The sequence below is a fragment of the Clupea harengus genome, chromosome 25 (assembly GCF_900700415.2).
Source record: "Clupea harengus chromosome 25, Ch_v2.0.2, whole genome shotgun sequence".
Taxonomy (NCBI): Eukaryota; Metazoa; Chordata; class Actinopteri; order Clupeiformes; family Clupeidae; genus Clupea; species Clupea harengus.
Window position 1 is genome coordinate 5,424,479 of NC_045176.1, and position 22,485 is coordinate 5,446,963.

Sequence of the window (22,485 nt, forward strand, 5' to 3'; positions counted from 1 at the left end):
TCTTCTGTAGAGTTTTGTCTTCTGTACTGCTCCACAAATGCAGTTTCAGCTTCAAGGCTGTCAAGGTGAAAAATGACTCGTTCAATTAAAGACTCATGGTACGCCAAAATGTACATCAAATGTACTGGTAACATCTGTGAAAATACTAAGGGTTGGTGAAAATGCCAGATGAAGTACAAATAAATAAAGAAAACAATATTCTAAAAGCGAGAGGCATAACGGTGGGCCGTTTGTCTGTCCTTGGCGGAGGTCTGTGCTCTCCGAGTGCCCTTCTACTTTCCTTTTTTTTTGTTTTGTTGTTTGGTCTAAACTTGGTGTTGACAGGCCACAGCAGGAGATTACTGTGTTTTCGCTAACGAGTAGACTTTCCTTGCTCGACCAGGGATATGGCTGGGTGATGGCGACATAAAGCCTAAATAAGCCATCACGTTAGAAGTGTAAAGGAAAATGACAGGCATATACAAGTTCACGAGTGCGTCTCCATAAGGGATTACCAGGTATTATTTAGCCAATAAATCTGGAGAAGCATCTGAAGTTACCTTTGAATATTGTGCTTACCATTTTAAGACCACACACACACATTGCTCTCTGGTCTGAATCCACTCCAGTCCAATCCAGTCCCGCTATAATTGACAGATCTGTAGAAAGATCATTTGGATGAGATTAAATTCACAAAATATTGTCTCGAGCCTTTAGCTTCTCAGATATCAAGGGATAGAGAAGGACAACCTCTAAGGTGGCAAAGAGAAGACAAGAAAAGAGAACCATAAGAGCAGGATCTGATCAAACAGCTGGGTCATCTGACAAAGGTGTTAAAAGACCTGAAGCTGTTGATCATGAACATGGCTGAAGATGGCATCATTACATAGAATCTGAATCTGCTCCCTGTACTACTATCCAATATGAATAAACACTTAGCTTGTCCTAACTACTTGGGATATGACAATTTGGGTCTTACAGTGATTCAGCACTCCTATTGTAGAGCATGTGACTCTGGAGTAATTTATTTTGATGAACAAGGCGTGTGATCGGAGGGGGTTGTACGCAGCATGGAGCCTTCAGCGGGGGGTATTGTTAGAGTTTGTGCCTGCTGTCACTACCTGCTGTGTGGGGAGATCTTCATTATATCCTCTCTCTGATGACCACTACTTGTGTACTAACAAAGGCACTGTTAAGACAGACCTACCTAGCTGCAGTGAACATATCAGTTTAAAGCTATACGCATGATCTCAGCACAAAACAGAGTGAAACTGATGTGTAATTGAAGGTACAGAATGAAATTCCTGCCGTGTTCCAGGTTAACACTGCTCTGAAAAGTCTGTTTGATTGCACTGCAAGTGTAAATGTTTGTTTCGAGGGGACAACAAACTGTGTCTTTTTGTAATGAAAACTTTTACAAATGAAAACTACTTTTGGAATAAATCCAAATGTTTTTATTAAATAGGCCTAAAGGATCAAACAAAGCTTTTATATCTACTGAGTATGAAGGGCTGGCCTGCTGAGGTTTTCATATGCATATCTCATGCTGTGGTTAAAGGCCTTTCTGTCTAGCATGTGAATCGGTGCTTTATTAGATCTGATTCACACAGCTGTGGTTTAATGCAAGTCCATTGTGCCCAGTCCCTCTTATCTGGCCCTTCATGCTGCAGCCATGGCAACGAGATGAAGAGCTGTACTTGGGGCTGAAAACATGAGGGAGGGAGACTGGGGGAGAGGGTGCAAACGACAACCTGAGTAACCTTCAGTTTAAAGACGAGGGAACCTATGTCAGCTATGTTTTGTGGGACTGTATTGATTGCAAATAACGGTTTGATTTGAATTTACATTAATGTTTCCCTTCCCTTCATACTACAACCATGCTACAATCATGACATAGGGAGTCTCTTTTCATCTCTCTCTCTCTCCCTCTCTCTCTGTGTGAAGTGACATAGTAAAAATATTCCAGTGTTAGCACACATTGCATTTGAATTGTCATTCAAATCAGGATGCAACAGATTTTTCCAAGAAAATACTTCCCTTTTATTCAGGAAGTGGTTAAATATTGGCAGTGTAGTATATGACACACATATTTAAAAGGGAGGCCTATTCATTTTTACAGGAAAATGTGATTACTTTCCCTGACCAAGTGTGTGTGTGTGCGGTTGTCTTAATTGTTATGATGAGAAGTTAGAACAACCAAGTACTGACACACTTTTAATAATTTTGGGGATCAAGACTGATTTTCCTCCACTGTGACTAATGAGAAGCCAAGTCATATGATGCAACCCCATGACCCCATTTGGTCAAGGAATGCCGTTTATGGGGTGAGAGCTGTCTGCTTTGCTCTCTGTTTACATTATATGGGAGTGTCTTACCGAGAAATGGTAAATGTATTTAAGTATAAGAAAAGTAACACTTGCCAACAATTTCTCATGAACCAGTAACAATCTGATTATAAGGTAGAAATCTCAGGGGAAACATAAAGTGGCAGATTTTTAAAAGTGTTAGGACACAGTGACACAATGTTTAGTAACAGCATTTGTCATGGAAGTAATGATCCCAGTCTCGGTATACACTTAAGTGAGTCACACTGCTGCACTGGAACTGTATGAAATGTCTACTGCCAGTCCGTGGGTTAGAGACGAAATGTGCAAAGTCATGCTGTCAAAGTGGGATTGTAGAAAACTGGCCCGTGGTGAAGAAGACGAAATGTGGAGATGTCATCGCGAGATTTGAGATACATTATAAATACAAGCAAGCTGCGATTGAAGTTCACTCACTCACGAACACCAGTGCAACAGAGAAGGTAAGTCGTAGCACGCACGAACGAACATGTACCTTTACAGACAGGGACAATTGGTTGAGGAAGCTAGAGTGTAATTTGATCTTGTGACTTCTCTGTATACGAAGCAATGCAGAGCTGTCATGTCCGGAACAAACTTTTGGACTAGGTTTTTTTTTTATGTTTGAAAAGTTTAGAAGTTCTATGATGATGAGAAAAAAGGCTTGTAACATCTTTCTTCGACAAGACATGTAGGCTATTATGTCAGACTGAAGTGGTTTAAACGGCTAAAAGGCTCTGTGTAGGCTCAATTAGACTAGGTTGAGAGGAAATAGCTATGAATTTCAATTAATTTGTTGTCAAAAACAGTCAGATCGCCAGAAAGGGTTTTCAATTTCTGTTAAATATGCAACACACCCTGAAAACGTGATTGTTGTAAAGAGCAGTTGAAGTGTTCCCAGAATAAATGACCATAGACCCATTCAGCGCCCTACAAGCTCAGTGTGCGGGTGGATGCATTTTAAGACACGCAGGTGGTCATAGGCTGTAACCTATGCCATGAAACACTGAACAAAGACATTTCGCTTAAATAAGGAAGTGTAAGTCTAAATCTCGGGTGGTTCTGTTGGTTTAGGCTAATTATAGCTATCGGTTTCCTCTAACGTTGTATTTGCTAGTATAGGAAGAACATAAAAATGTATTCTGCAATTAACTTGGCACTGTTGCCTAATGTATGTCCTAATCATCCGTAATCAGGATCACTTCAAAGGATACATTATAACTTACTAACGTGCACGATTAGGTATGGTATCCAGATGTAGGTCTGTATGGGCTTATGTAAAAATTAAATATCTGGTCACAATTCAGCCCTCGCATAAAAAGCTAATGATAATGATGAACGCATGACACTACCGAGATAACAAGCATATATCTGTCCACCGGTGGATTTTGGTTGGCACTCCACTGGTGGTCTTCAACCTCTGGTTCGACCACCATAGTCTTTAGCTTTAGGGCTTGGATATTAAGAAAATTACATAAATTGTTAGCCATTCATGGAATTTCTAAATTATCCTATGCATAGTGTAGGCTATTTGAAATATCAGCTGCTAAACATAAGAAGTTAATGGTACTAGAAGGGTCTCAAGGTGGAAAATGCCAGTATATTAAGACCTACATACTTGTACCATCTATAAAAATGAGCAAAAATACAATGAGCAAAAGGTCAGCAGCTCTGACCCCAGTGGTCCACTGGCCTTTTGCTGTCTGGGTATCCCAGTCTCTTCATGGGCTAATTTTTTTCTTTTGTATGTAATTGCTTAAGGTTTGTTTTTGCTTACTTTGAAATAGATGGCTGCTGGCAAAGCTCATATAGGAAAGCTGGCTCCTGAGTTTACAGCCAAGGCTGTGATGCCGGATGGCCAATTTAAGGACGTGAAGTTGTCTGACTACAGAGGTAAGATGGTGTAGGAGAAATGTATACCCAGAGAATTGAACAGTGCTGTGTTAATATCGTTTCATGTTTCAAGGTTAGATTTGTTTTTGTATGAATGAACAAAGAATAAGCTACTTCTTAACTCTTCATTTTACTGTGAGTGTGTGTAGCTATGCGTTCATTGATCAAGTATTCAGCCGTTGTCTCTGATTCAGTCGTTTTCAATGAACTGGCTGAACTTTCATGATCATATTTCTCTGTTCTTCCTGTAGGAAAATATGTGGTGTTCTTCTTCTATCCGCTGGATTTCACCTTTGTTTGCCCCACGGAAATCATTGCTTTCAGTGATGCTGCAGAAGAGTTTAGGAAGATTGATTGCGAAGTTATTGGCGCTTCTGTTGACTCTCATTTTTGCCATCTTGCCTGGTGAGTTCCAAGTCAACTTCATATGAAAACTATCATAATATTGAAGTAAACCCCAGCTTAGTAGTAATAACATTGTTGGTTGACTGTCATAAAGGTTTTCCATGTGGGTCTGACTGCCTTACAGGATCAACACACCTCGGAAGCAAGGTGGTCTCGGTCACATGAAGATTCCATTGGTAGCTGACACCCTTCGTTCCATCGCGACAGATTACGGTGTGCTGAAAGAGGATGAGGGCATTGCCTACAGGTGAGGTGGAAGGATGCCTTGCGTCTTTTACTAAGTCGTCCTGAATACACCAGTCCAATACAGTTGCATCATTACCTGTGCTTTGTGGATTTTTTTCCCCCTTCAGAGGTCTGTTCATCATTGATGACAAGGGAATCTTAAGGCAGATCACAATCAATGACCTCCCAGTGGGCCGTTCAATTGATGAGACCTTGCGACTGGTTCAGGCATTTCAATTCACTGACAAACACGGAGAAGGTATGTCTTTCTTGCTGACAATGTAATAGTTCATAATAATGTCAAAGCACAGGCCTCTGGCTGAGTTTCTTTAGGTTTTTTAATTCTGGTAATGGCTGTGATTCATAGTCCCAATTAGAGTGGAGGTCTTATGTATTGCACAGTATTTACACTCAGTTAACACTGGTTCCTAACATGCCGCAAGCAAACCGTTTGCGAAATTGCACCGTAAATGAAGTGGAATCTCCGAGAACCAATGACAACAATCTGGAGGTGGGTGCACAGGTGCAAAACGCTTTCCACATACAGCTCGAGTGAGCGATTTTTAAAGTGATGTTTCACTGTGGGCGCTGTTGCATCGCGGTGTGTTAGGAACAGATGGTGGAGGCCAACACTGTTATACAAATGGGGATCAAAAGTAAAAAGCAGTCTCTATAGGGCATGACAAAGTAATTTGTATGTATTGCCAGTCGGGCATGCAGAATGTGGTTCTGATTCGACACTTTGGGTTTCCAACAGTTTGCCCAGCAGGTTGGAAACCAGGAAAAGACACCATCAAACCTGACGTCAAGCAGAGCAAAGATTTCTTCTCCAAACAGAACTAAGAAGACCCTACTCTGTACTTTAGTTTAGGAGTTGATGTGGACCACTTTTTTTTAAGCTACAATTCCTATACATATACTGTCGCCTATCTATTTTGACTGTTAATGCCTATGAGAACAAAGTAGCCTATTTAGCTGTTAACTGAGTTCAACTATTTTGTTGGAGCACACACCTGTTTCTTCCTAGTCAGGAAGTGATGTTTTTTGTGTGTAGCAGCATTGTGTGTTGTTCAGTTAATACATCCATTGAGCATTTCCTTCAAATAAATGAAAATTTCACATTCAATGAATAAATTACTTTTCTATTAAAACTAAGGTAATACGTGTATGTAGTAGCATCCCTTCTTTGTCTCTTTGTCCACTATCATAATTTGGCAATTTACAATATCCCGTGTGAAATAAGTTTGAATTTATTTTTATTTTTTACGGAGGCCCAGGTGATTGTTTTTCCCCTCTTGTGATAATTTGTCCTAACAAGATAAAACAAAAAATACACATTTTACAGGACTCCGTAATTTATTTTAATTTAGGCTTCCCTGTGATCTGCAACCTACGCACTGAGTTAAATGCAGCATAGTCTGTTGAGACCAATAATGATATGACACCAGTGACTGCTTTTTAGTCATTGGTTTGAGACTATAATGCTAGTCTTTTTATGGATCTCTCCCCTTTTGGAGGCTTAAATGTGTAAGCCTGGCTGTCAAATATGATTTGGAGAAGGGGTTTGGGTGTACAACATCAACCTAATGCACCTGTCAAAAGCATAGACCTTTGTTACCAGAATAGCACGATTTCCAAAGCTGACAAAATTGTGAGTGCGGTGGGTTTGGCGGTTTGTATTGTGAGGAAAGGACGATCTCTTCGACAAGCTGTTCCATGCGCGAGCACACAGATCCCTTTAGTAGATGGATATTAAGTCATAAAGTTTAGGAGAAATCAGCATCAGTTTTTCTTAATTTTTCTGGGTTTTCTGTAGTTCACAGCAATAAGGGACCAAGATAACAAATTACAAAATGGCCACTGCTATAAAAATGCCAACCAAACAAGATAATGCAGAGGTGAGATTACTTCGAAGTTCTATGTTTTTATTGAGATTAGCTAGTTAGCTTCCCTAGGGTATCTTTGTTAACCTAAACTAACGTAATCTATGAGGGTTACACTTATCAACTGAAATCAACGTATCTAACATTACCTTCCTTTTGGAAATGGAAAATTAAAATGGAAAAAGTCAATACGGCTAGCATGTACGCCATCAGTAACTTTATAATGCTCTGTTAGAGTGTAATTTATCTGGGTTTTGTCGTTTCTTAGTGATAGCTAGCTGGTTAGTCAAACAGCCACGAAGAATAAGGTTTGGGCTAAGATAGCTATGATAATGTTACCATTTTTTGACAAGCATTAACCAACTGTTTAGAAATAACTATGCCATATATTTCACTTTCATACTCTGTCAACGATGTCCAGGAAATCGTTGTTTTTACATATTAATAATATTTTAAATGACACATTATTGCCTAAACTTACTCTCACAGTGGACTGGTTTGTTCAACAATGAACTTAAAACGCAAGAACAGTCGCTTCTTTTCGTGAAGCGAATGATGGCCCTTGCAGTGTCCTCCATTACCTACTTGCGTGGTGTTTTCCCAGAGGATGCCTACCGGTCACGCTACTTAGAGGGTGAGCTTTGATTTGTGGATACAAATGATTGTTTACTTATGTGGTTGGAGTCAGAGTTAAATGTGCAATGCCCAGTACATTGTTGTTCCTCTGTACTATCTTTCCTTTGGCAGACTTGTGTGTCAAAGTTTTGAGAGAAGACAGCTCCTCAGCGGGGGCCTGCAAAATTGTGAGGTGGTAAGTGTAATTATTATTGACTAGATGTAGAAGATGTTTCAGAAAGGTAATCAATCTAACTAAGATATTGCTATTTTGTTTTCCAGGATGATGGGGTGTTTTGATGCTTTAGAGAAGTCATATGTAAGCATTCATTTTCCATATCGTCATCAAAATAAAGAATATTATAATGTACGTTGTTTTGTTCCTTATGTATGTTCATTTGTTGGTTTACAGTTGCAAATTGTGTTCATTGGGGTAAGTAGGAGAATATGTAAGATATGAAACTAATTTACAACAAAATGCTGTCTACTATCCACCTCTGTCTTTAAAGTAGAGGTTCTATATTTTGTGAAGCTACATTATTAGTGTGGCATAGACGGTTGGGAGTTATGTATGTTTGGGAGTTATGTAATTAAGTTACAAAATGTAATCTGTTACAGTTACTGAGAAAAACTATGTAATTCAATTACAGTTACTAATCAAAATGTTGGTGACTCAGAGAGGTTGCATCCAAATAAACTCCTCAAAAAAAGTTCGGAACCGTTATTTCGGTCGATTATTCCTCCCCTTTAATAATGCCAATTGGTATTGTATTTTACAATAGTCACCTTTACAACGAGGTACAACTTGTAAGGATCGTGCATTCGTGGAATGAGCAACACAGCTAACCGTGTGGGTAGCGGCCCAAAAGAAATGTGCCAAAATCCCCTGCAATATTCTTCTGTTGGTATTCACTCTTGTTTTGAGTTGCTTGGTGGATTGGATGATTGCACTCTCTCACAGTAATAAGGAAAAAACAAAACATATTGGCCATTTTTACACTTTATTAATTTTACACTGTCAGGGACCTCAGTAGCGTGTGGAAGATCCATATTCATCCACAACGGCTTGGCACCTCTTCCTCATGCTGGTCTCCAGCCTGGTCACACACTGCTGTGGGATGGCATCCCATTCCTCAATCAGGATTTGTCGCAAGTCTGCCAACATGGTTGCGTTGGTCACTCTGACACGTACAGCACGCCCAAGCTGATCCCACAAGTATTCAATTGGGTTGAGGTCTGGACTTACGGCAGGCCATTCCATCCTCTCCACTCCCAAATTCTGGAGGATCTCTGTGATGATCCTGCCTCTGTGGGGGCGAGCGTTGTCATCCTGGAGGATGGAGTTAGGTCCCAGATTCTGGAGATATGGGATCGCCACTGGCTCCAGAATCTCATTCCGATATCTCACTGAATACCAACAGAAGAATATTGCTGGGGATTTTGGCAAAAAAATTTGGGCCACTACCCACACGGTTAGCTGTGTTGCTCATTCCACGAATGCACGATCCTTACAAGTTGTACCTCGTTGTAAAGGTGACTAATCAGGCTTTCCAACGATATAAAATACAATACCAATTGGTATTATTAAAGGGGAGGAATAATCAACCGAAATAACGTTTCCGAACTTTTTTTGAGGAGTTTATATTATTTTCAGCAAAAAGCTTTAAAGCTTATATATAGAAGAATATAACATTCAATCAGTTGCTGTTTTATCTTTTTGCCATTTATACAGGCTCCATTCATTTGGCACTATGCACATTGTTTTGGTTGATTTGAATTAGCACCGCCTCTCGTCTGCCAATCAAAGAGTTATCAACTGTAATGTAATTACAAATGTAATGTAAGTTACATTACTTTGATGCAGTCATTAGTTTAATTTACTAATAATCTGTAACCTATTACATTTCCCAACCCTGGTAGCATAGAATTATACAATTTTAGTCTGCACATTGATTGATGGATTCAGTAAGCTCGCCAGTGTTCTTAAAATACTCTTTCACTTTATTTTTTTACCCAGGTATGCCCAAAGACTGCAGATGTCAATGTAAGTCTGTTGTTTCGATGATATCATTGCCACGCCCTTTGGCATTAGTAGGCCTGTCAGTTTTTCAGTTTGTAATGTCTGGAACAGTTTGTAATGTCACCTATAAGTGAACGTAAAATATTGCCCTGTTTAAGCGCTACAATGAACGATAGTAAAGAGCAGAATCACTTAATTTACACAGACTTTGATGACATTTTCATTTTGTTCATTTGCTTGTAGCACATCATTGAGTCCTATCAGTTTAAATTTGTATACACAGAGGATGGGCCACAAATGGATTTTCTAAGGTGAGAAAGTTGACTGTTGCTGTAATTTTCATGTCAAGTGTTACAGTACCTTAACATGATCTCCAGTAGGTTTGTTTGGGGTGGGGGATATACAGAAAGTACGTAGAACAATTTAAACGTTTAACAGTATTTTCAGACAGCTGAGTTCTACAGCTTATAGGTTAGGTGTACTCGTGCTCCTGCTTCCACACTCGTGTTTGTTTACGTTCTGGCTTCCGTAGAAACGAGAAGGTTGAGATGAGAGTGACCATGGAGGACACAAAGAAGGCGTCTGTGCTTCTCATCAGGAAGTTGTTCCTCCTCATGCAAAATCTGGATGTTCTCCCAAGCAATGTGTCCCTCACCATGAGACTCTACTACTATGATGATGGTGAAAACAATGATCCTGCATGTCCTGTAAAAATGCCTTTTAATTGTATTAACATGTATTTTTTGGCAAGAATAGGTTTTATCCTCTGCCTCAATTAATTAATTTTACATCATAGACCAGTTATGTAGACCTAGGTTGCAGCTCACATATTTTAAAGGTTAGGTGAAAAAATGCATAGTATTGATAGAACTCTAATAACTGATCGAACTTGCAGAGCTTTTAAAGTGGCCTGATTTACAGACTGTGAGAGGCAGATAACAGGGTGTACCCGACTTTATCAAGAGGAGCATGCGGCTCAAAGTTCACCATCTCTCTCTCATCCGTACTTTTATTACCCTCAGTCACGCCTTCTGACTATGATCCGCCGGGGTTCAAAGAGGGTGTGTGTGATGACCTGTGGTTTGAGGGCACAGCGGTCCACTTCAAAGTGGGTGAGCTGCAAACTCCGTTCCACGCCATGAAGGTGCGCGTGGCGGCTGAACAGCAACGCGCCGGGAAGCTCCAGGAAAGCAGCCATCTGAGGGAGTCTGGGAAGGTGCCTGTGACCTCTGACCCCGAGGTGTGCTCCAGAGATCTACAGCAAAAGGCATTTGTGTTTGCAACAATTACTGTTGCATTGTTGCTCTTATCTGTATGAATGAGCTGGGAACAGCTTACAGTTGCATAGCCATTGATTTAGCTGTCCAATTACTATTCAGGAAAGTCTGTTGTATTACCATATCCAGTCTAATTAGTTGCAGAGACTGATTTGGACTGTGACGTAACTTTGTTTAACTCTTGGATAGGCTACCCACATAGGATGTCCCGCTGACAACCTGTCATCTGATGAAGGTAGCCACACAGCCATACCGCAGTTTGTAACATTTGGTTATTCTGTTACCTTTCTAAAGGAATTATATCTTCATTCATTTTTGTTTTATTCCCATTTTGTAGAGTCCGCTGCAGAGTTCAAGAAACCCCAAAAGATTAAGGTAACCAGTGAAAGAATCCTTTCTATTCTTGAAAAAAAGAACAAGAACAAGAATGAATCCATTGTCTTCATGAGACATGATCCTGTACGTATCAAGTTTCCTCACCTTGAGGTGATGTGAGTTTCCTTAATGGATTTCTCTGGAACCGTCATCACTTCTTTCCAGTGAACAATATACAATAATTACAACCAAATTACTTTTTCATAGTACGACATAACATGGCCACTAGATTACTGGTAAAATTGTTTTTTTCTTTTTGCACAGAGGAAAATTCAGGGCAACAAACTAATCAAGAGAACAAGAAAAGAACTATGAAGTGGATATGGACTGACAGTTGATTGCATGCAGTGTAGAGTGACGAGCACGTGCTTGTCATTTTTATCACATATTTATTTGTAGTATTGCAAATTTGGAAAACTATTATTTATTTACAAGTAGTAAGTAAGGATATTGAGTTGCTGTAGACATGGAAAAGATATATTTTTAAGGCTCTTTCACAGAGGGTAAAGAAGTAATTATAATTATTAAAGAGTGATCATTGCTGTCTTTTACTCTTCATGTTTGACACATGTGTTGTCCACTGAACCCAATATGAAATATATAAATGGTCTTTGATTATTCCTTCTCTCTGTCTTCCTTAGTCATTGATTTACTAGAAGCTCATTGTGTACCGCTCAGGGTAATCCGGCATGAATAATCAGTAATGATGCATCTTGGTCATTTTGACATACTTGTGTAAACATTCATTCAGTCCCATCTCAAAAACTGGAACAGTAATAATATTTCTACTAATTAAGTGTATGAGGCAATATGGACATCAAATGCTTCATGTTGTTCCCCTTGATGAAGCACACTTCAGCCCAATAGTGTCACTTTGTGGTCAATCATAATAGTGCACATCCACAATATAGACGGCACGACTGCGCCGATGATAGGTGGCCAGCCTTAACGGCGTCGAGGCTCATGGCACGTTCAAGCAGCTTGATATGTGTCTTCACAGGACCCGTCTTTAAAAGAGACTGTCCACATCTCCCATCTCTACAACCACTGTCTTCAGCTGAGAGTAGAATTCAATGGTAACTTGGCCATTCTCTCTTCCTATACCTGTGACAGATGCAGGAACAAATGTCCATTCAGAGCACACCAAGACAGGTACCAAATTAATTATTCTAAATTATTACAATGACATAAACAAGCTACATTTAATTTAAAAGAAGTTAATGGCTTTGCAGTGCGAACAGATTGGTACAAGACCCTGTATAGGCTCAGACATATCAGCATGTGTAGGTGCTGAATGTTTAGGCATGTGTAGGTACTGAATGTATAGCTTAGATACATAGGCATGTGTAGGTGCTGAATGTATAGGCTTAGATACATAGGCCTGTGTAGGTGCTGAATGTATAGGCTTAGATACATAGGCATGTGTAGGTGCTGAATGTCTAGGTGCTGAATGTATAGGCTTAGAAACATAGGCATGTGTAGGTGCTGAATGTATAGGCTTAGATACATAGGCCTGTGTAGGTGCTGAATGTATGGGCATGTGTAGGTGCTGAATGTATAGGCATGTGTAGGTGCTGAATGTATAGCTTAGAAACATAGGCATGTGTAGGTGCTGAATGTATAGGCATGTGTAGGTGCATGTGTGCAAACCTGATGCTTTGTAGCCTCCAAATGGCACCTCCACAGGTGTGATGTTGTAGTTGTTTATGAAGCAGGCGCCAGCCTGCAGATTCGCCACCACGCGGTGTGCACGTTTCACATCTCTGCAATGCGAGCGACAAAATAATGGGGAAAGACACAGCTATAGAGATTTAATGCACACATGCTATAGAGATTTAATGTACACATGCTATAGAGATTTAATGCACACATGCTATAGAGATTTAATGCACACATGCTAGGGCTGTAGTTTAAAATATAGACCACTCATTTATGCATCTGCTATAGTTGTCAAGGAAGCTCACCACATCCAAATCATATTCCTAGCTGTACTCAAATGCCGTTTTAAAATAAAATACCCCTAATGAAGTACAGCTTAAGAGTTTGTTGATGGTGGCTTGAAATGTAATAGTGGCAATGCATGTTGAAGTTACTAAATAGGCATATGCAACTTTCCAACAATGAATTATACTCCTAATATGATTTGTGAAATGTGGAAATGTGATTTTGTTACTTGGTGAAGACCCCAGCTGCTAGACCCATGGTGCTGTCATTGGCCCTCTGCAGCACCTCCTCTTCGGTATCAAATGGTAATACAGACATCACTGGCCCAAAGATCTCCTCCCGCACACATGTCATGTCATCCGTACAGTTATCTGTAGCCAACCACACAAACAAAAGTTGGTTTTTAAAAGAGTTTCGTATATAAAGCTTACACCCCACAGACACATTTAAAACACAGTTTTATCACTATATTAAAATAATACTTTAAAATGAAGAGTATCTGTGTATAACACTCTAAGGCAAAGGACTTAGACACCCCTATACAGAACTCCATATGCACAAAAAGAACTAACCTATCACACAAGGGGACATGTAGTAGCCATTCTTGAGCTTTGGGTCAGCAGGGGTAATGGGTTCTCCCCCACAAAGTATCCTGGCTCCCTGGAAATAACATGATCACACTGACACATAACTGAACCTATAAATACAATGTTTAATGCAGACTCGCCAGAAATGTAAATGAGACATTTAATGTTTTGCTTCCTATATATCTTTTAAAAAACTGTTAAAAGTATTGCACAACATGAAATGAAATGCCTTTTGAAAATGTAATTCAATATTCAAAGGTACCTCCTCCTTAGCCTGGCGGATGAATCCCAGCACCTTGTCCAGGTGTGGCCTGCTCACTAAAGCACCCATTCGAGTCTGCTCCAGCAGGGGGTCTCCGATCTGGATGGCTTTAGTCCTTCGCACCACCTCCTCTATAAACTGAGGCAGGATTTTCCTCTGAACAAACACACGAGTTCCATTGCTGCAAACCTGAAAGATCGAAGGGGGGTGATCATGCATTATACAGGGAGGGCGACGGACCGACAGAGGTGGAAGAATTACATTCCACTCTGATAGTATTTGCAATGTTTCCATCCCCAATTCTACTAAGCCAACAGAAAAGGACTTTCTTTCCTGTATCTGCACTATAAAACCCTTGAGATATGAAATGCATAATGAGTTTTTTGACGAGAATTGACAAGCATAAGCCACCTCTTTAGCTTTAATTAACAGCTTATTGCAGTGTGCACTAAGGCTACATACTACCCCTGTGTCATGTTTGGAACATATATACAGATATATATATATGAATGTATACTTCTTCAGTGTCTTTGGGGATACCCTGATCTCTGTTAATAAAGCCACCACACTGCCCCCCCCAAACCCAGCTCACATACCAAAAGTGTCACATTGATTTTCATGGTCCACTGTTCCTTTTCTGTACCTGGCCTTGAGACAGGAAGTTTGCCATGAGTGCCCCTCTGACAGCGTTCTCCAAGTCACTGTCCTCAAAGATGATGAGAGGAGACTTGCCTCCGAGCTCCAGTGTCACTGGCTTCACCCCGCTGGAAGCCATCTCCATAATCTGCAGAGTGAGGAAGGAGCACAAACTAAATATCAAAACGGGTCACTTTGCTCATGGTGACCCATACATTGAGCGTTCTGTTTGTAGCCAAGTGCTGTTTGTAACCGTGTAAGCCCAGTGCTGTTGATGTTTATGCTGTGCATGTTATACACAGAACTGTGTAGACATTGTACATTCTCCCTATATACTTTACATGACATTCTGGGGTGAGTCATGTTTCCCTTTTGAACTGCTAAACAATTAATGAAATCAAAAAACATTTCCCCCCTGAAGAAGAACAGGCAGTGTGTTACCTTCTTGCCAGTTTGGATGCTCCCTGTAAAAGAGACCTTTGCCACAGAAGGATGGTGGCAAAGCAGCGTGCCCGTTTCCTGCCCACCCTGCACTACGTTATATAACCCGTCGGGGGCACCAGCTTGGGCATAGATCTCAGCCAGAAAAACTGCTGTCACAGGGGTCACTGGGGATGGCTTGAAAACCATGGAGTTTCCTAGTAAAAAAAAAGATTCCAGTGATCAACACTATCAAACATGTAGGCCTACTACCAGAGACATTAGGAGTATACTAATGTCTCTGGACTATACACTGTAAATCAAATTCAGCGAATTACTCCTCAAGTTCTGCTTGCTGTCTTTTCTGTGTGTGTGCTACAAAAACATTTTGTACACATTTTGTCCTCAATTTCATACACAGTCCTGGCTTTGTCAATGGGAAACAAAGTGCCTTGGACCAACTCGTACACTATTCCAACCAATCAACACGTTTCTTCAGGAATATGGAAGGGAGGGGTGTAATTTGATTGGCTGTTGAGCTCAAATAGCATGAATCGCAGAATAACCTTTAAGCTTACAACATCTTATTCATGTTTAGAGGTGTTTGTTATAAGGCATTATATATATATATATATATATATATATATATATATATATATATATATATATATCTATCTATCTATCTATCTATCTCTATCTCTCTCTCTCTCTCTCTCTCTCTCTCTGAAAGGTAAAGTGTTACCACAAGCAAGGGCTGGGGCTGATTTCCAGGATGCGATTTGAAAGGGGTAATTCCAGGCTCCGATCCCAACACACACGCCAAGGGGCTCGCGTCGGGTGTATGCAAATGAACCTCCAGGTAACTGGACATGCTGTCCTAGGATGGGAAAACAAACATTCACATTTAGTAAAGCCATACACTTAATGCAAACATGGTTGATTTTCCATTCTCAGGGTTACAGTTCTTGTATTATATACAGAAGGAACTGAGCATGCACAGGGGTTGTGTGCTCCCATAATGTTGTGGGTGATGTGTTGTGCCCCATAATGCTGTACGTCTGTGTTGGAGAGAATGACAATGTTTAATCCTGTGCTTAATATTCTCTTTCTGTTTGTACTTGTATTTTTTAGCCTGTGTTAGTGTTTTTTGAGTCCATGTGCTGTGCGTAATCGAGAGTATGTGGTTCTGATCTGTTGTTAACGTATTTGCCCACCCCTACCTAGTGTGTGATGTCCACGTAAGACTGCTTTCGCTGTCATCTGTATCAGTTTCTAAATGGTTACCACCTGAATGAGATTCTTAAATAACCAGCAAAACACCAACGAGAGGCCTTCCATTTGTTCTAGCTACTACTAGTATTCTCTATGAATCATAGAATAGAAAAGCCTTTATTGTAATTGTATTCGCATACAACGGAATTTGGAGTGCTGCTCCTGTTGGTGCGACGAGGGACAACATATAACATAACAACAATATTACAACTATCTAAAAACTAACAGGTAAAGCAATGTCACAATGTTTGATTGTAATGTCCCTCTGTATTGGAATCAGCACCAACCTGCCAGTGTGCAGGCAAGCCCAGCATAGTACTCGATACACAGCCGGCCAGAGTCCACATCCAGACGGGCCTCAGTGATGGACTTCCCGTTGTTCACCACTTCTGCCTCCGCGATCTCCTCTCTTCGACACTGTCATCAGTCAAGACAGTATTAGTTTTTATTATGAATTAGGAAACGGGCAGGGAAAATCATTGCAGACCCCTCACACCCTGGACATAATCTGTTCCAGCTCCTCCCCTCTGGCAGGCGCTACAGAACTATGTACACAAAAACCACCAGACACAGGAACAGTTTTTTCCCCCTTGCCGTCACTCTAGTGAACAGTTGACAGATTATTATATTTTATTATTATATTATATATTATATTTATTTATTATCCTAAACTGTTGCATGCATATTTTTCAGTTTAAGTACATTGAGAGCAATTAAACCCAGGAAAAATTCCTTGTATGTGGAAATGTACTTGGCCAATAATGATGATTCTGATTCTGATTATGCATTTGAAATAGTAACCATACTATCCTCCCATACTACCCACAAGGCTCACATCTAACCGCAACTGCTGAGTTACCTCAATAATGCGAGCTGCTTCCAGCATTACTTTGGCTCTCTCCATCCCTGACATCTTACTCCAAACCCCAAAAGCTGAGTGTGCATTTGACACTGCCTGGTTCACCTCCTCTGGTCCACAATGCTGCAGCTGGCACAGAACTCGCCCTGAAGCCAAAGCATTTGGTCACATACTTCAAATGTGCAATACAATACTGGAAGCCAATTACGACCTAAAGCTTAAGATATTATATCACATGTGATAATCACACATGAGCGTACCATGCAGCTTCCCCTATGGTTCAATATTGCTCGATATACCGTCATGTGACCCATGTGTCAACAACTGACCAAAGTCTATGGTGGACATTCAATAATTGGATCCTGCACAGACCGACACATTATACTCAAAAACAAAGACCTGATGCATACTGTTACATACCAGTGGCAGGTTCATAAACAGCCTCTGTATTTGCGGCATCATTAAGTTTCACTCGACCGGCACACCAAAAGTTGAGAGGGTCTTTGACAAGCATGGCACCCGAAGAGGCACTTCTAGAGATCCCGTGCTGTAAAGCTGGCACACGGAGTCTCTGGACCAAAAGCTTAACAAGTGGCATCTTTGCTGTGCTTACGACTTAGGTTGCACACCTGAAGAGACGATTGTTTTGTGATTATTCATCAAAGAAGTATTTTCAGTTTATGTTTATAGACCATCAAGACAAGAACTAACTGTTAGACAACCATGTTCGGAGAATTGGAGCAACTAGATACACTTCAGAGAACAGCAAAGTTCCCTTACCTGCTTTAGTAACACTGTTATTCGTCTTACTTCCTGGTAGTCACATTCCCATCTAGACGTTGTTTGGACGTTAACTTACTCCTTTGCGAAATAATATTTAGATAATCGTTTGAGGGCGGGACATCGAAAACATGACATCTCAATGCTGATAGGTTGAGTTGGAAGTGACGTAGCAGGTGCTTCTCTATGAAATTCTTTGTTATCATAATATAAAATATGAAGCCATCTGGGTCAATTTAAGGAATACATGCTATCACATGCATGCTTATGGCAATTGGATATATATTCATTTGTGCAAAGTGCAATTTATAACCGAATCAGAACGCTTAGATGGGGGGCCGTTGAAGGAGAGGGGTAGTGGGACGTGCTTCTACATCGGAACTATAAAGGGGTTGCGCTTACTGTTTGCTGAGCCCAGTTGGAAGCATGGCTGGCGACAGTGAAGCACGGCTCCGGTCTTCTGAAAATGAACAGATAAACAATCAACCTTTTCTCATTGGCGTATCTGGAGGTACAGCTAGTGGCAAGGTTAGCATTTATATTTGGACCACCAATACTTGGATTTTTCTCCCCTACTTGGAGAAAGCGATTTGGTTTTGAAATGTTGTATAGACAGTAATCTGGATCCCGGTGGTATTCAATCAGCAGGCCGTTCAGTGCAGCATCATCTGCCAGCTGTATTTATTGATTTCTACAAGTTCAACTGACAAGTTCAAGATGTCTTTCACGAGGTCTTTTGTACATAGTTATATAAGGCACATAGCATATTCATTGTAGTTCTCGGTGTCGGTCCCGACAAAGTTAACGTGTTGGGGACCCGCGAACTTCGCTGAATCGCTAGCTAAGTAGGTAACATTACATAGCGATAGCTAACGTTGACTAGAAGCTAAGTGGCACAGCCACACAATTTTCAATTGCAGTTTAAATGTTTGTTTATTTGTTTGTTTTTCCCTTTCCTTACTGAAATTGTACTCCACCTGACGATAACATTAGAGTACTGACACGTGCGACTTCAAATGTTCATCTGGTCAGGGGTATGGGATAATGTTAGCTAGATAACGTTACCAGGAAAGCTCGTTGGGAGGAGGAAGTATACGTTAATGTTTATGAAATGACGTTGGTGGCCTAAAGAGTGATTAACCCCGTGTAAGGAAATGGAAGCAAATAGAATGCTTCGGTGTGAATATAAGATATGCTGAATATTTACAAGATGGGGCAGAGACATTATGTAGTCACGGTGTGATTTTGTAGGTACCCAATCTATGTTATATTCTAAAAAGACATGAAATGTTAACGTACCAGCCTTTATATCACGTAAATGAATGTAATACAACAGGTCCCTAAGTCGTCCAAAACTTTATGAGGTGCCCCATTTTCTTAAGTTAATTTGGACCTGTGCCACATGTCCATGGAATTCCCTTACATGGAATGAGGTGTTGGTTGACACCAGAGTTGTTTAACCCCATGAGTTGGCACACTATATTGCTTGGCAATATACTTGCCTCTATAAGTTCTTCGTGCTAATTTAAAACCAATGAACTTGCATGAAATTTACTTTTACTTCACTCTGGCAGTCTTCAGTCTGTGAGAAGATTATGGAGCTGCTGGGACAGAATGAGATCGACCATCACCAGCGGCAGGTGGCCATGCTCAGCCAGGACAGCTTCTATAAAGAGCTCACCCCGGAACAGAAAGCCAAGGCACTAAAAGGCCAATTCAACTTTGACCACCCAGGTAAGACCTGATGGTAACCATAATAATATGACCTGTAATTTCAGTAGTTCTGTGATTTATTTAATATATTTTTTTTTAAACATGTTTTTTATAATTTAATTTTGACTTTATATGTTTGTTTATTGTGCAAGATGCCATGCCTCATACACTTGATTGTACATTTGTTTAATCTTCAATTGCATTGACAGATGCATTTGACTATGAGCTCATCAAGAAGACACTCCATGACATCATTCAGGGAAAGACCGTTCAGATTCCAGTATATGACTTCATCACCCATTCCAGGTCTTACAAACACCTTCAACTCTTTGAGCTCAGAGATGTTATCACCACAGTTTTGCCATTCTAAGGAATAGATGTCTTCCATTGCTGATTTTAGGAAGGATGAGTTTGTAACCCTGTACCCAGCCGATGTAGTGCTGTTCGAGGGCATCCTTATATTCTACTCCCAGGAGATCAGAGACGTCTTTCAGATGAAGCTCTTTGTGGACACAGATGCTGACACTCGTCTGTCTCGAAGAGGTAAGAACCACCTGCATGCTTACGAGAAAAAGCAATGGCTCTGAAATGGAAACTGAAAAAGTGTTACACATTTATGACCGTATGCATTGTATATTTTTTTGTGCCAGTTTTAAGGGACATTGAGGACCGTGGCAGAGACCTTGAGCAGGTGCTGACCCAGTATATAACTTTTGTGAAGCCAGCATTTGAAGAGTTCTGCCTGCCAGTGAGTTTGCTACCCTTATCTGTTCCTCTCTATCGGCCACCTGTCTCATGCTTACTGTTAGTCAGATGTTCGTTTTATTTTGTGTATGTAGTCATTTATTTACTGTTTCTAGACAAAGAAATATGCAGATGTCATTATCCCCCGTGGAGCAGACAATCTTGGTGAGGATGCATCTGTTTTCCTACTGTATGACTATAGTTTGAGCTGCATGAAACCTTATACGGGGGGAAATTCTTTTCAGCAATTTACAAGGTACTAAGAACAGGCTCGTCTCTTGTGTTATATGTACAGTGGGCCATGGAATGGAATAATGGCTGGCACCCGTATAAGCTGTCTTTCATTTTTCAGTGGCAATAAACTTGATCGTGCAGCACATACAGGACATTTTGAACGGAGGATTCTCCAAACGGCAGAGCGGTTGCATGAACGGTCACGTGCCGCCACGAAAACGGAGGACTTCAGAATCCAGCAGGCCCCATTGACGTTTGAGTCTTTCTCCTCTTCTGAAGGAAGAGGACCGCACAATGCCTCTGGATAGGGGACATGGCAAAATGACATGGCCTTAGTCAGCATTGACATGCATTTGTATTGTTTAACATTTTAGGTATTGATATTGGTTCCCTAAGAGCTTTTACAGTATTTTCTGTTTATGAATGCAAAGTTGTTGAAGAAAGAGGGATTACCTAGGAAAAAGTGGTAACGGGAAGTTTTGTCTCGAAGAGCTATGATGACAAATATGAACTCCCATAACGATAAAGTTGAAATCTCTAGTTTGTTAAACTCCCCTCTGGGTTTGTCCTAAGGACATGCAACACAGATCCTATCCTATGAGGATTAAGCAAGATGTATTTTTGTGGTGGGTGTTCAGTTTTTTAAATTTCTGATTAGGGGGAATTAGAACTGGGTAGAGTGAAAAGCAATCTATCCGAATTCACTGCTTTCCCATTGTGTCTTGTCCCGCCTTAAACTACATCAACCAATAAAGTGACTGGAGGAGAGCTAGCGGTAAGGCTTTTGAAGTTCCAGCTTTGTCTCCCAGCACTGGTGACTGGCACCCTGCTCTGTGTTGTAAGTTAAAGGAGGTTTGTGTCTGGGAACTGATTGCAACACTGGGTACAAAAAAAAAAACATGCTTGTGGTTTTAAACTTAGGGGGCCAAATTTTTATCTTTATTGTGTTTGGAAAAAGCATCATAACAAGCTAAATTCAATCTTGGATTACAATTTTGTTTGGGAGATTTACCACAGTGCTCTCTGCCTCAAGACTGGGCAGGGTTATGCTAGATTTAACTGATGAATTTTGTACTTTTGCTAAGATAGTATGCTAACAATTATATTTTAAAAGCCAAGGTAGTTTGGGTGGAAATGGGACATTTGTTCTGTTGCAGTCAATTTAAACCTATTAACTACAGCTGCTCCAAAGCCATGTCTGATGAGTTTCCCCAAAATGTGCAAAGATGTTACTGGGGACAATAAGAGAATGGAAAATACTTGAATAAGACGGACCTATATGAATATGCTCATGTACGCACCTGTTCTTGGAGAAAGGTGCCATCTGTGTTGTCATGCTGACCTCAAAGCCAAATATTGTCTGGTCAGTATTCCAGAGTTTTCATGCAAATAAGAAGGTTAATATTATTAGAATGGAGTGTGTCCTCTCATGGACTGGGACGTCGTTTTTAATCGCTGTTCATACCGAAATACAGATAAATACCTCACGTATAAGTTTCCATTGAATTGTGGGCCTTTTAGGAGAGTTTGTTGTGAAAATGGTAGCTGGTGCTGTCAAGTGTACCAGATCGATTCCTGCAGGCACATGAACTACCAGTGATCTAATTATTTCCAAATGAATAAGGCTGATAAAATACTCGTGGCAACTGTAATGAATAATTTGTTCAAAGGCGAAATAAATATTTTGCACTTTGTCTCATTCTTTCTGTCTTCACTTAACCTTAAATGGTTGTATATGATTCATGTCAGTGTAGATTATTGGGGTGGAAATGTACGTGCATCAAACTGATATCTCTTTTTTTGCCTGGAACTGCTTCTGACAACTACATTATTTCCCTCCCTGACTCCTGTTATTACATTGTTGACATTTTCTGTATCCGTGCACGAAAAGGGGGAGAAAAACACTATATTAAGTATGAACTACATAAAAACACCTAGAAAGAATTCACTCTGCAAAACTAATTCTGTTGAAGAGAAGTTTCCATTGTTACTTCAGCAGCGTTTGTAGGCTTACAGCTAG

General features: G+C 40.4%; 4 protein-coding genes across 6 annotated transcripts; 3 read left to right on the plus strand and 1 right to left on the minus strand.

Annotated features, from left to right (window-relative positions):
• Window positions 1-2,732: 2,732 nt before the first annotated feature.
• Window positions 2,733-5,995, plus strand: prdx1 (peroxiredoxin 1). The gene is made up of 6 exons (XM_012817508.3): window positions 2,733-2,785; window positions 4,109-4,214; window positions 4,466-4,619; window positions 4,744-4,866; window positions 4,973-5,103; window positions 5,602-5,995. The coding sequence occupies exons 2-6, from the start codon at window positions 4,109-4,111 to the stop codon at window positions 5,685-5,687; spliced, it is 600 nt and encodes a 199-aa protein (XP_012672962.1). The 5' UTR covers window positions 2,733-2,785; the 3' UTR covers window positions 5,688-5,995.
• Window positions 5,996-7,212: 1,217 nt separating this feature from the next.
• Window positions 7,213-11,511, plus strand: zte38 (zebrafish testis-expressed 38). 3 transcript variants are annotated; one of them, XM_042703745.1, is made up of 11 exons: window positions 7,213-7,361; window positions 7,475-7,538; window positions 7,625-7,661; window positions 7,755-7,775; window positions 9,360-9,386; window positions 9,606-9,673; window positions 9,895-10,043; window positions 10,385-10,629; window positions 10,829-10,874; window positions 10,977-11,014; window positions 11,279-11,511. In XM_042703745.1, exons 1-11 carry the CDS (start codon window positions 7,280-7,282, stop codon window positions 11,327-11,329), a joined length of 828 nt encoding a protein of 275 aa, XP_042559679.1. In that variant the 5' UTR covers window positions 7,213-7,279; the 3' UTR covers window positions 11,330-11,511. The 3 variants fall into 3 exon arrangements, with proteins under 3 accessions (XP_042559679.1, XP_042559677.1, XP_042559678.1); XM_042703743.1 differs by having other exon boundaries at window positions 7,625-7,775; XM_042703744.1 differs by having other exon boundaries at window positions 7,625-7,775; window positions 10,385-10,602.
• A 259-nt stretch (window positions 11,512-11,770) lies between these two features.
• Window positions 11,771-17,901, minus strand: aldh9a1b (aldehyde dehydrogenase 9 family, member A1b). The gene is made up of 12 exons (XM_012817500.3): window positions 17,775-17,901; window positions 17,415-17,623; window positions 16,995-17,140; window positions 16,423-16,552; window positions 15,606-15,740; window positions 14,885-15,081; window positions 14,451-14,591; window positions 13,808-13,996; window positions 13,531-13,618; window positions 13,188-13,329; window positions 12,665-12,777; window positions 11,771-12,118 (listed from the first exon to the last, which is right to left on the minus strand). Exons 2-12 carry the CDS (start codon window positions 17,590-17,592, stop codon window positions 12,024-12,026), a joined length of 1,554 nt encoding a protein of 517 aa, XP_012672954.1. The 5' UTR covers window positions 17,593-17,623; window positions 17,775-17,901; the 3' UTR covers window positions 11,771-12,023.
• Window positions 17,902-18,157: 256 nt separating this feature from the next.
• Window positions 18,158-22,159, plus strand: uck2b (uridine-cytidine kinase 2b). The gene is made up of 7 exons (XM_012817505.3): window positions 18,158-18,302; window positions 19,349-19,508; window positions 19,697-19,793; window positions 19,888-20,030; window positions 20,138-20,235; window positions 20,348-20,396; window positions 20,584-22,159. The coding sequence occupies exons 1-7, from the start codon at window positions 18,201-18,203 to the stop codon at window positions 20,715-20,717; spliced, it is 783 nt and encodes a 260-aa protein (XP_012672959.1). The 5' UTR covers window positions 18,158-18,200; the 3' UTR covers window positions 20,718-22,159.
• The last annotated feature ends 326 nt before the right edge of the window (window positions 22,160-22,485 follow it).

Excerpts from the sequence above, each read along its gene's own strand:
- prdx1 (XM_012817508.3), top strand. The coding sequence starts at position 4,109 with ATGGCTGCTGGCAAAGCTCATATAGGAAAGCTGGCTCCTGAGTTTACA. Across the intron at positions 4,620-4,743 it reads CATTTTTGCCATCTTGCCTG|GATCAACACACCTCGGAAGC; the intron begins GTGAGTTCCAAG and ends ACTGCCTTACAG. Across the intron at positions 4,867-4,972 it reads GATGAGGGCATTGCCTACAG|AGGTCTGTTCATCATTGATG; the intron begins GTGAGGTGGAAG and ends TTCCCCCTTCAG.
- zte38 (XM_042703743.1), top strand. The coding sequence starts at position 7,280 with ATGATGGCCCTTGCAGTGTCCTCCATTACCTACTTGCGTGGTGTTTTC. Across the intron at positions 7,776-9,359 it reads TGCAAATTGTGTTCATTGGG|GTATGCCCAAAGACTGCAGA; the intron begins GTAAGTAGGAGA and ends TTTTTTACCCAG. Across the intron at positions 9,387-9,605 it reads CAAAGACTGCAGATGTCAAT|CACATCATTGAGTCCTATCA; the intron begins GTAAGTCTGTTG and ends ATTTGCTTGTAG.
- aldh9a1b (XM_012817500.3), bottom strand. The coding sequence starts at position 17,592 with ATGCCACTTGTTAAGCTTTTGGTCCAGAGACTCCGTGTGCCAGCTTTA. Across the intron at positions 15,741-16,422 it reads GCTTGCCTGCACACTGGCAG|GACAGCATGTCCAGTTACCT; the intron begins GTTGGTGCTGAT and ends TTCCCATCCTAG. Across the intron at positions 13,619-13,807 it reads TCCGCCAGGCTAAGGAGGAG|GGAGCCAGGATACTTTGTGG; the intron begins GTACCTTTGAAT and ends TGTTATTTCCAG.
- uck2b (XM_012817505.3), top strand. The coding sequence starts at position 18,201 with ATGGCTGGCGACAGTGAAGCACGGCTCCGGTCTTCTGAAAATGAACAG. Across the intron at positions 18,303-19,348 it reads GAGGTACAGCTAGTGGCAAG|TCTTCAGTCTGTGAGAAGAT; the intron begins GTTAGCATTTAT and ends TCACTCTGGCAG. Across the intron at positions 19,509-19,696 it reads ATTCAACTTTGACCACCCAG|ATGCATTTGACTATGAGCTC; the intron begins GTAAGACCTGAT and ends TTGCATTGACAG.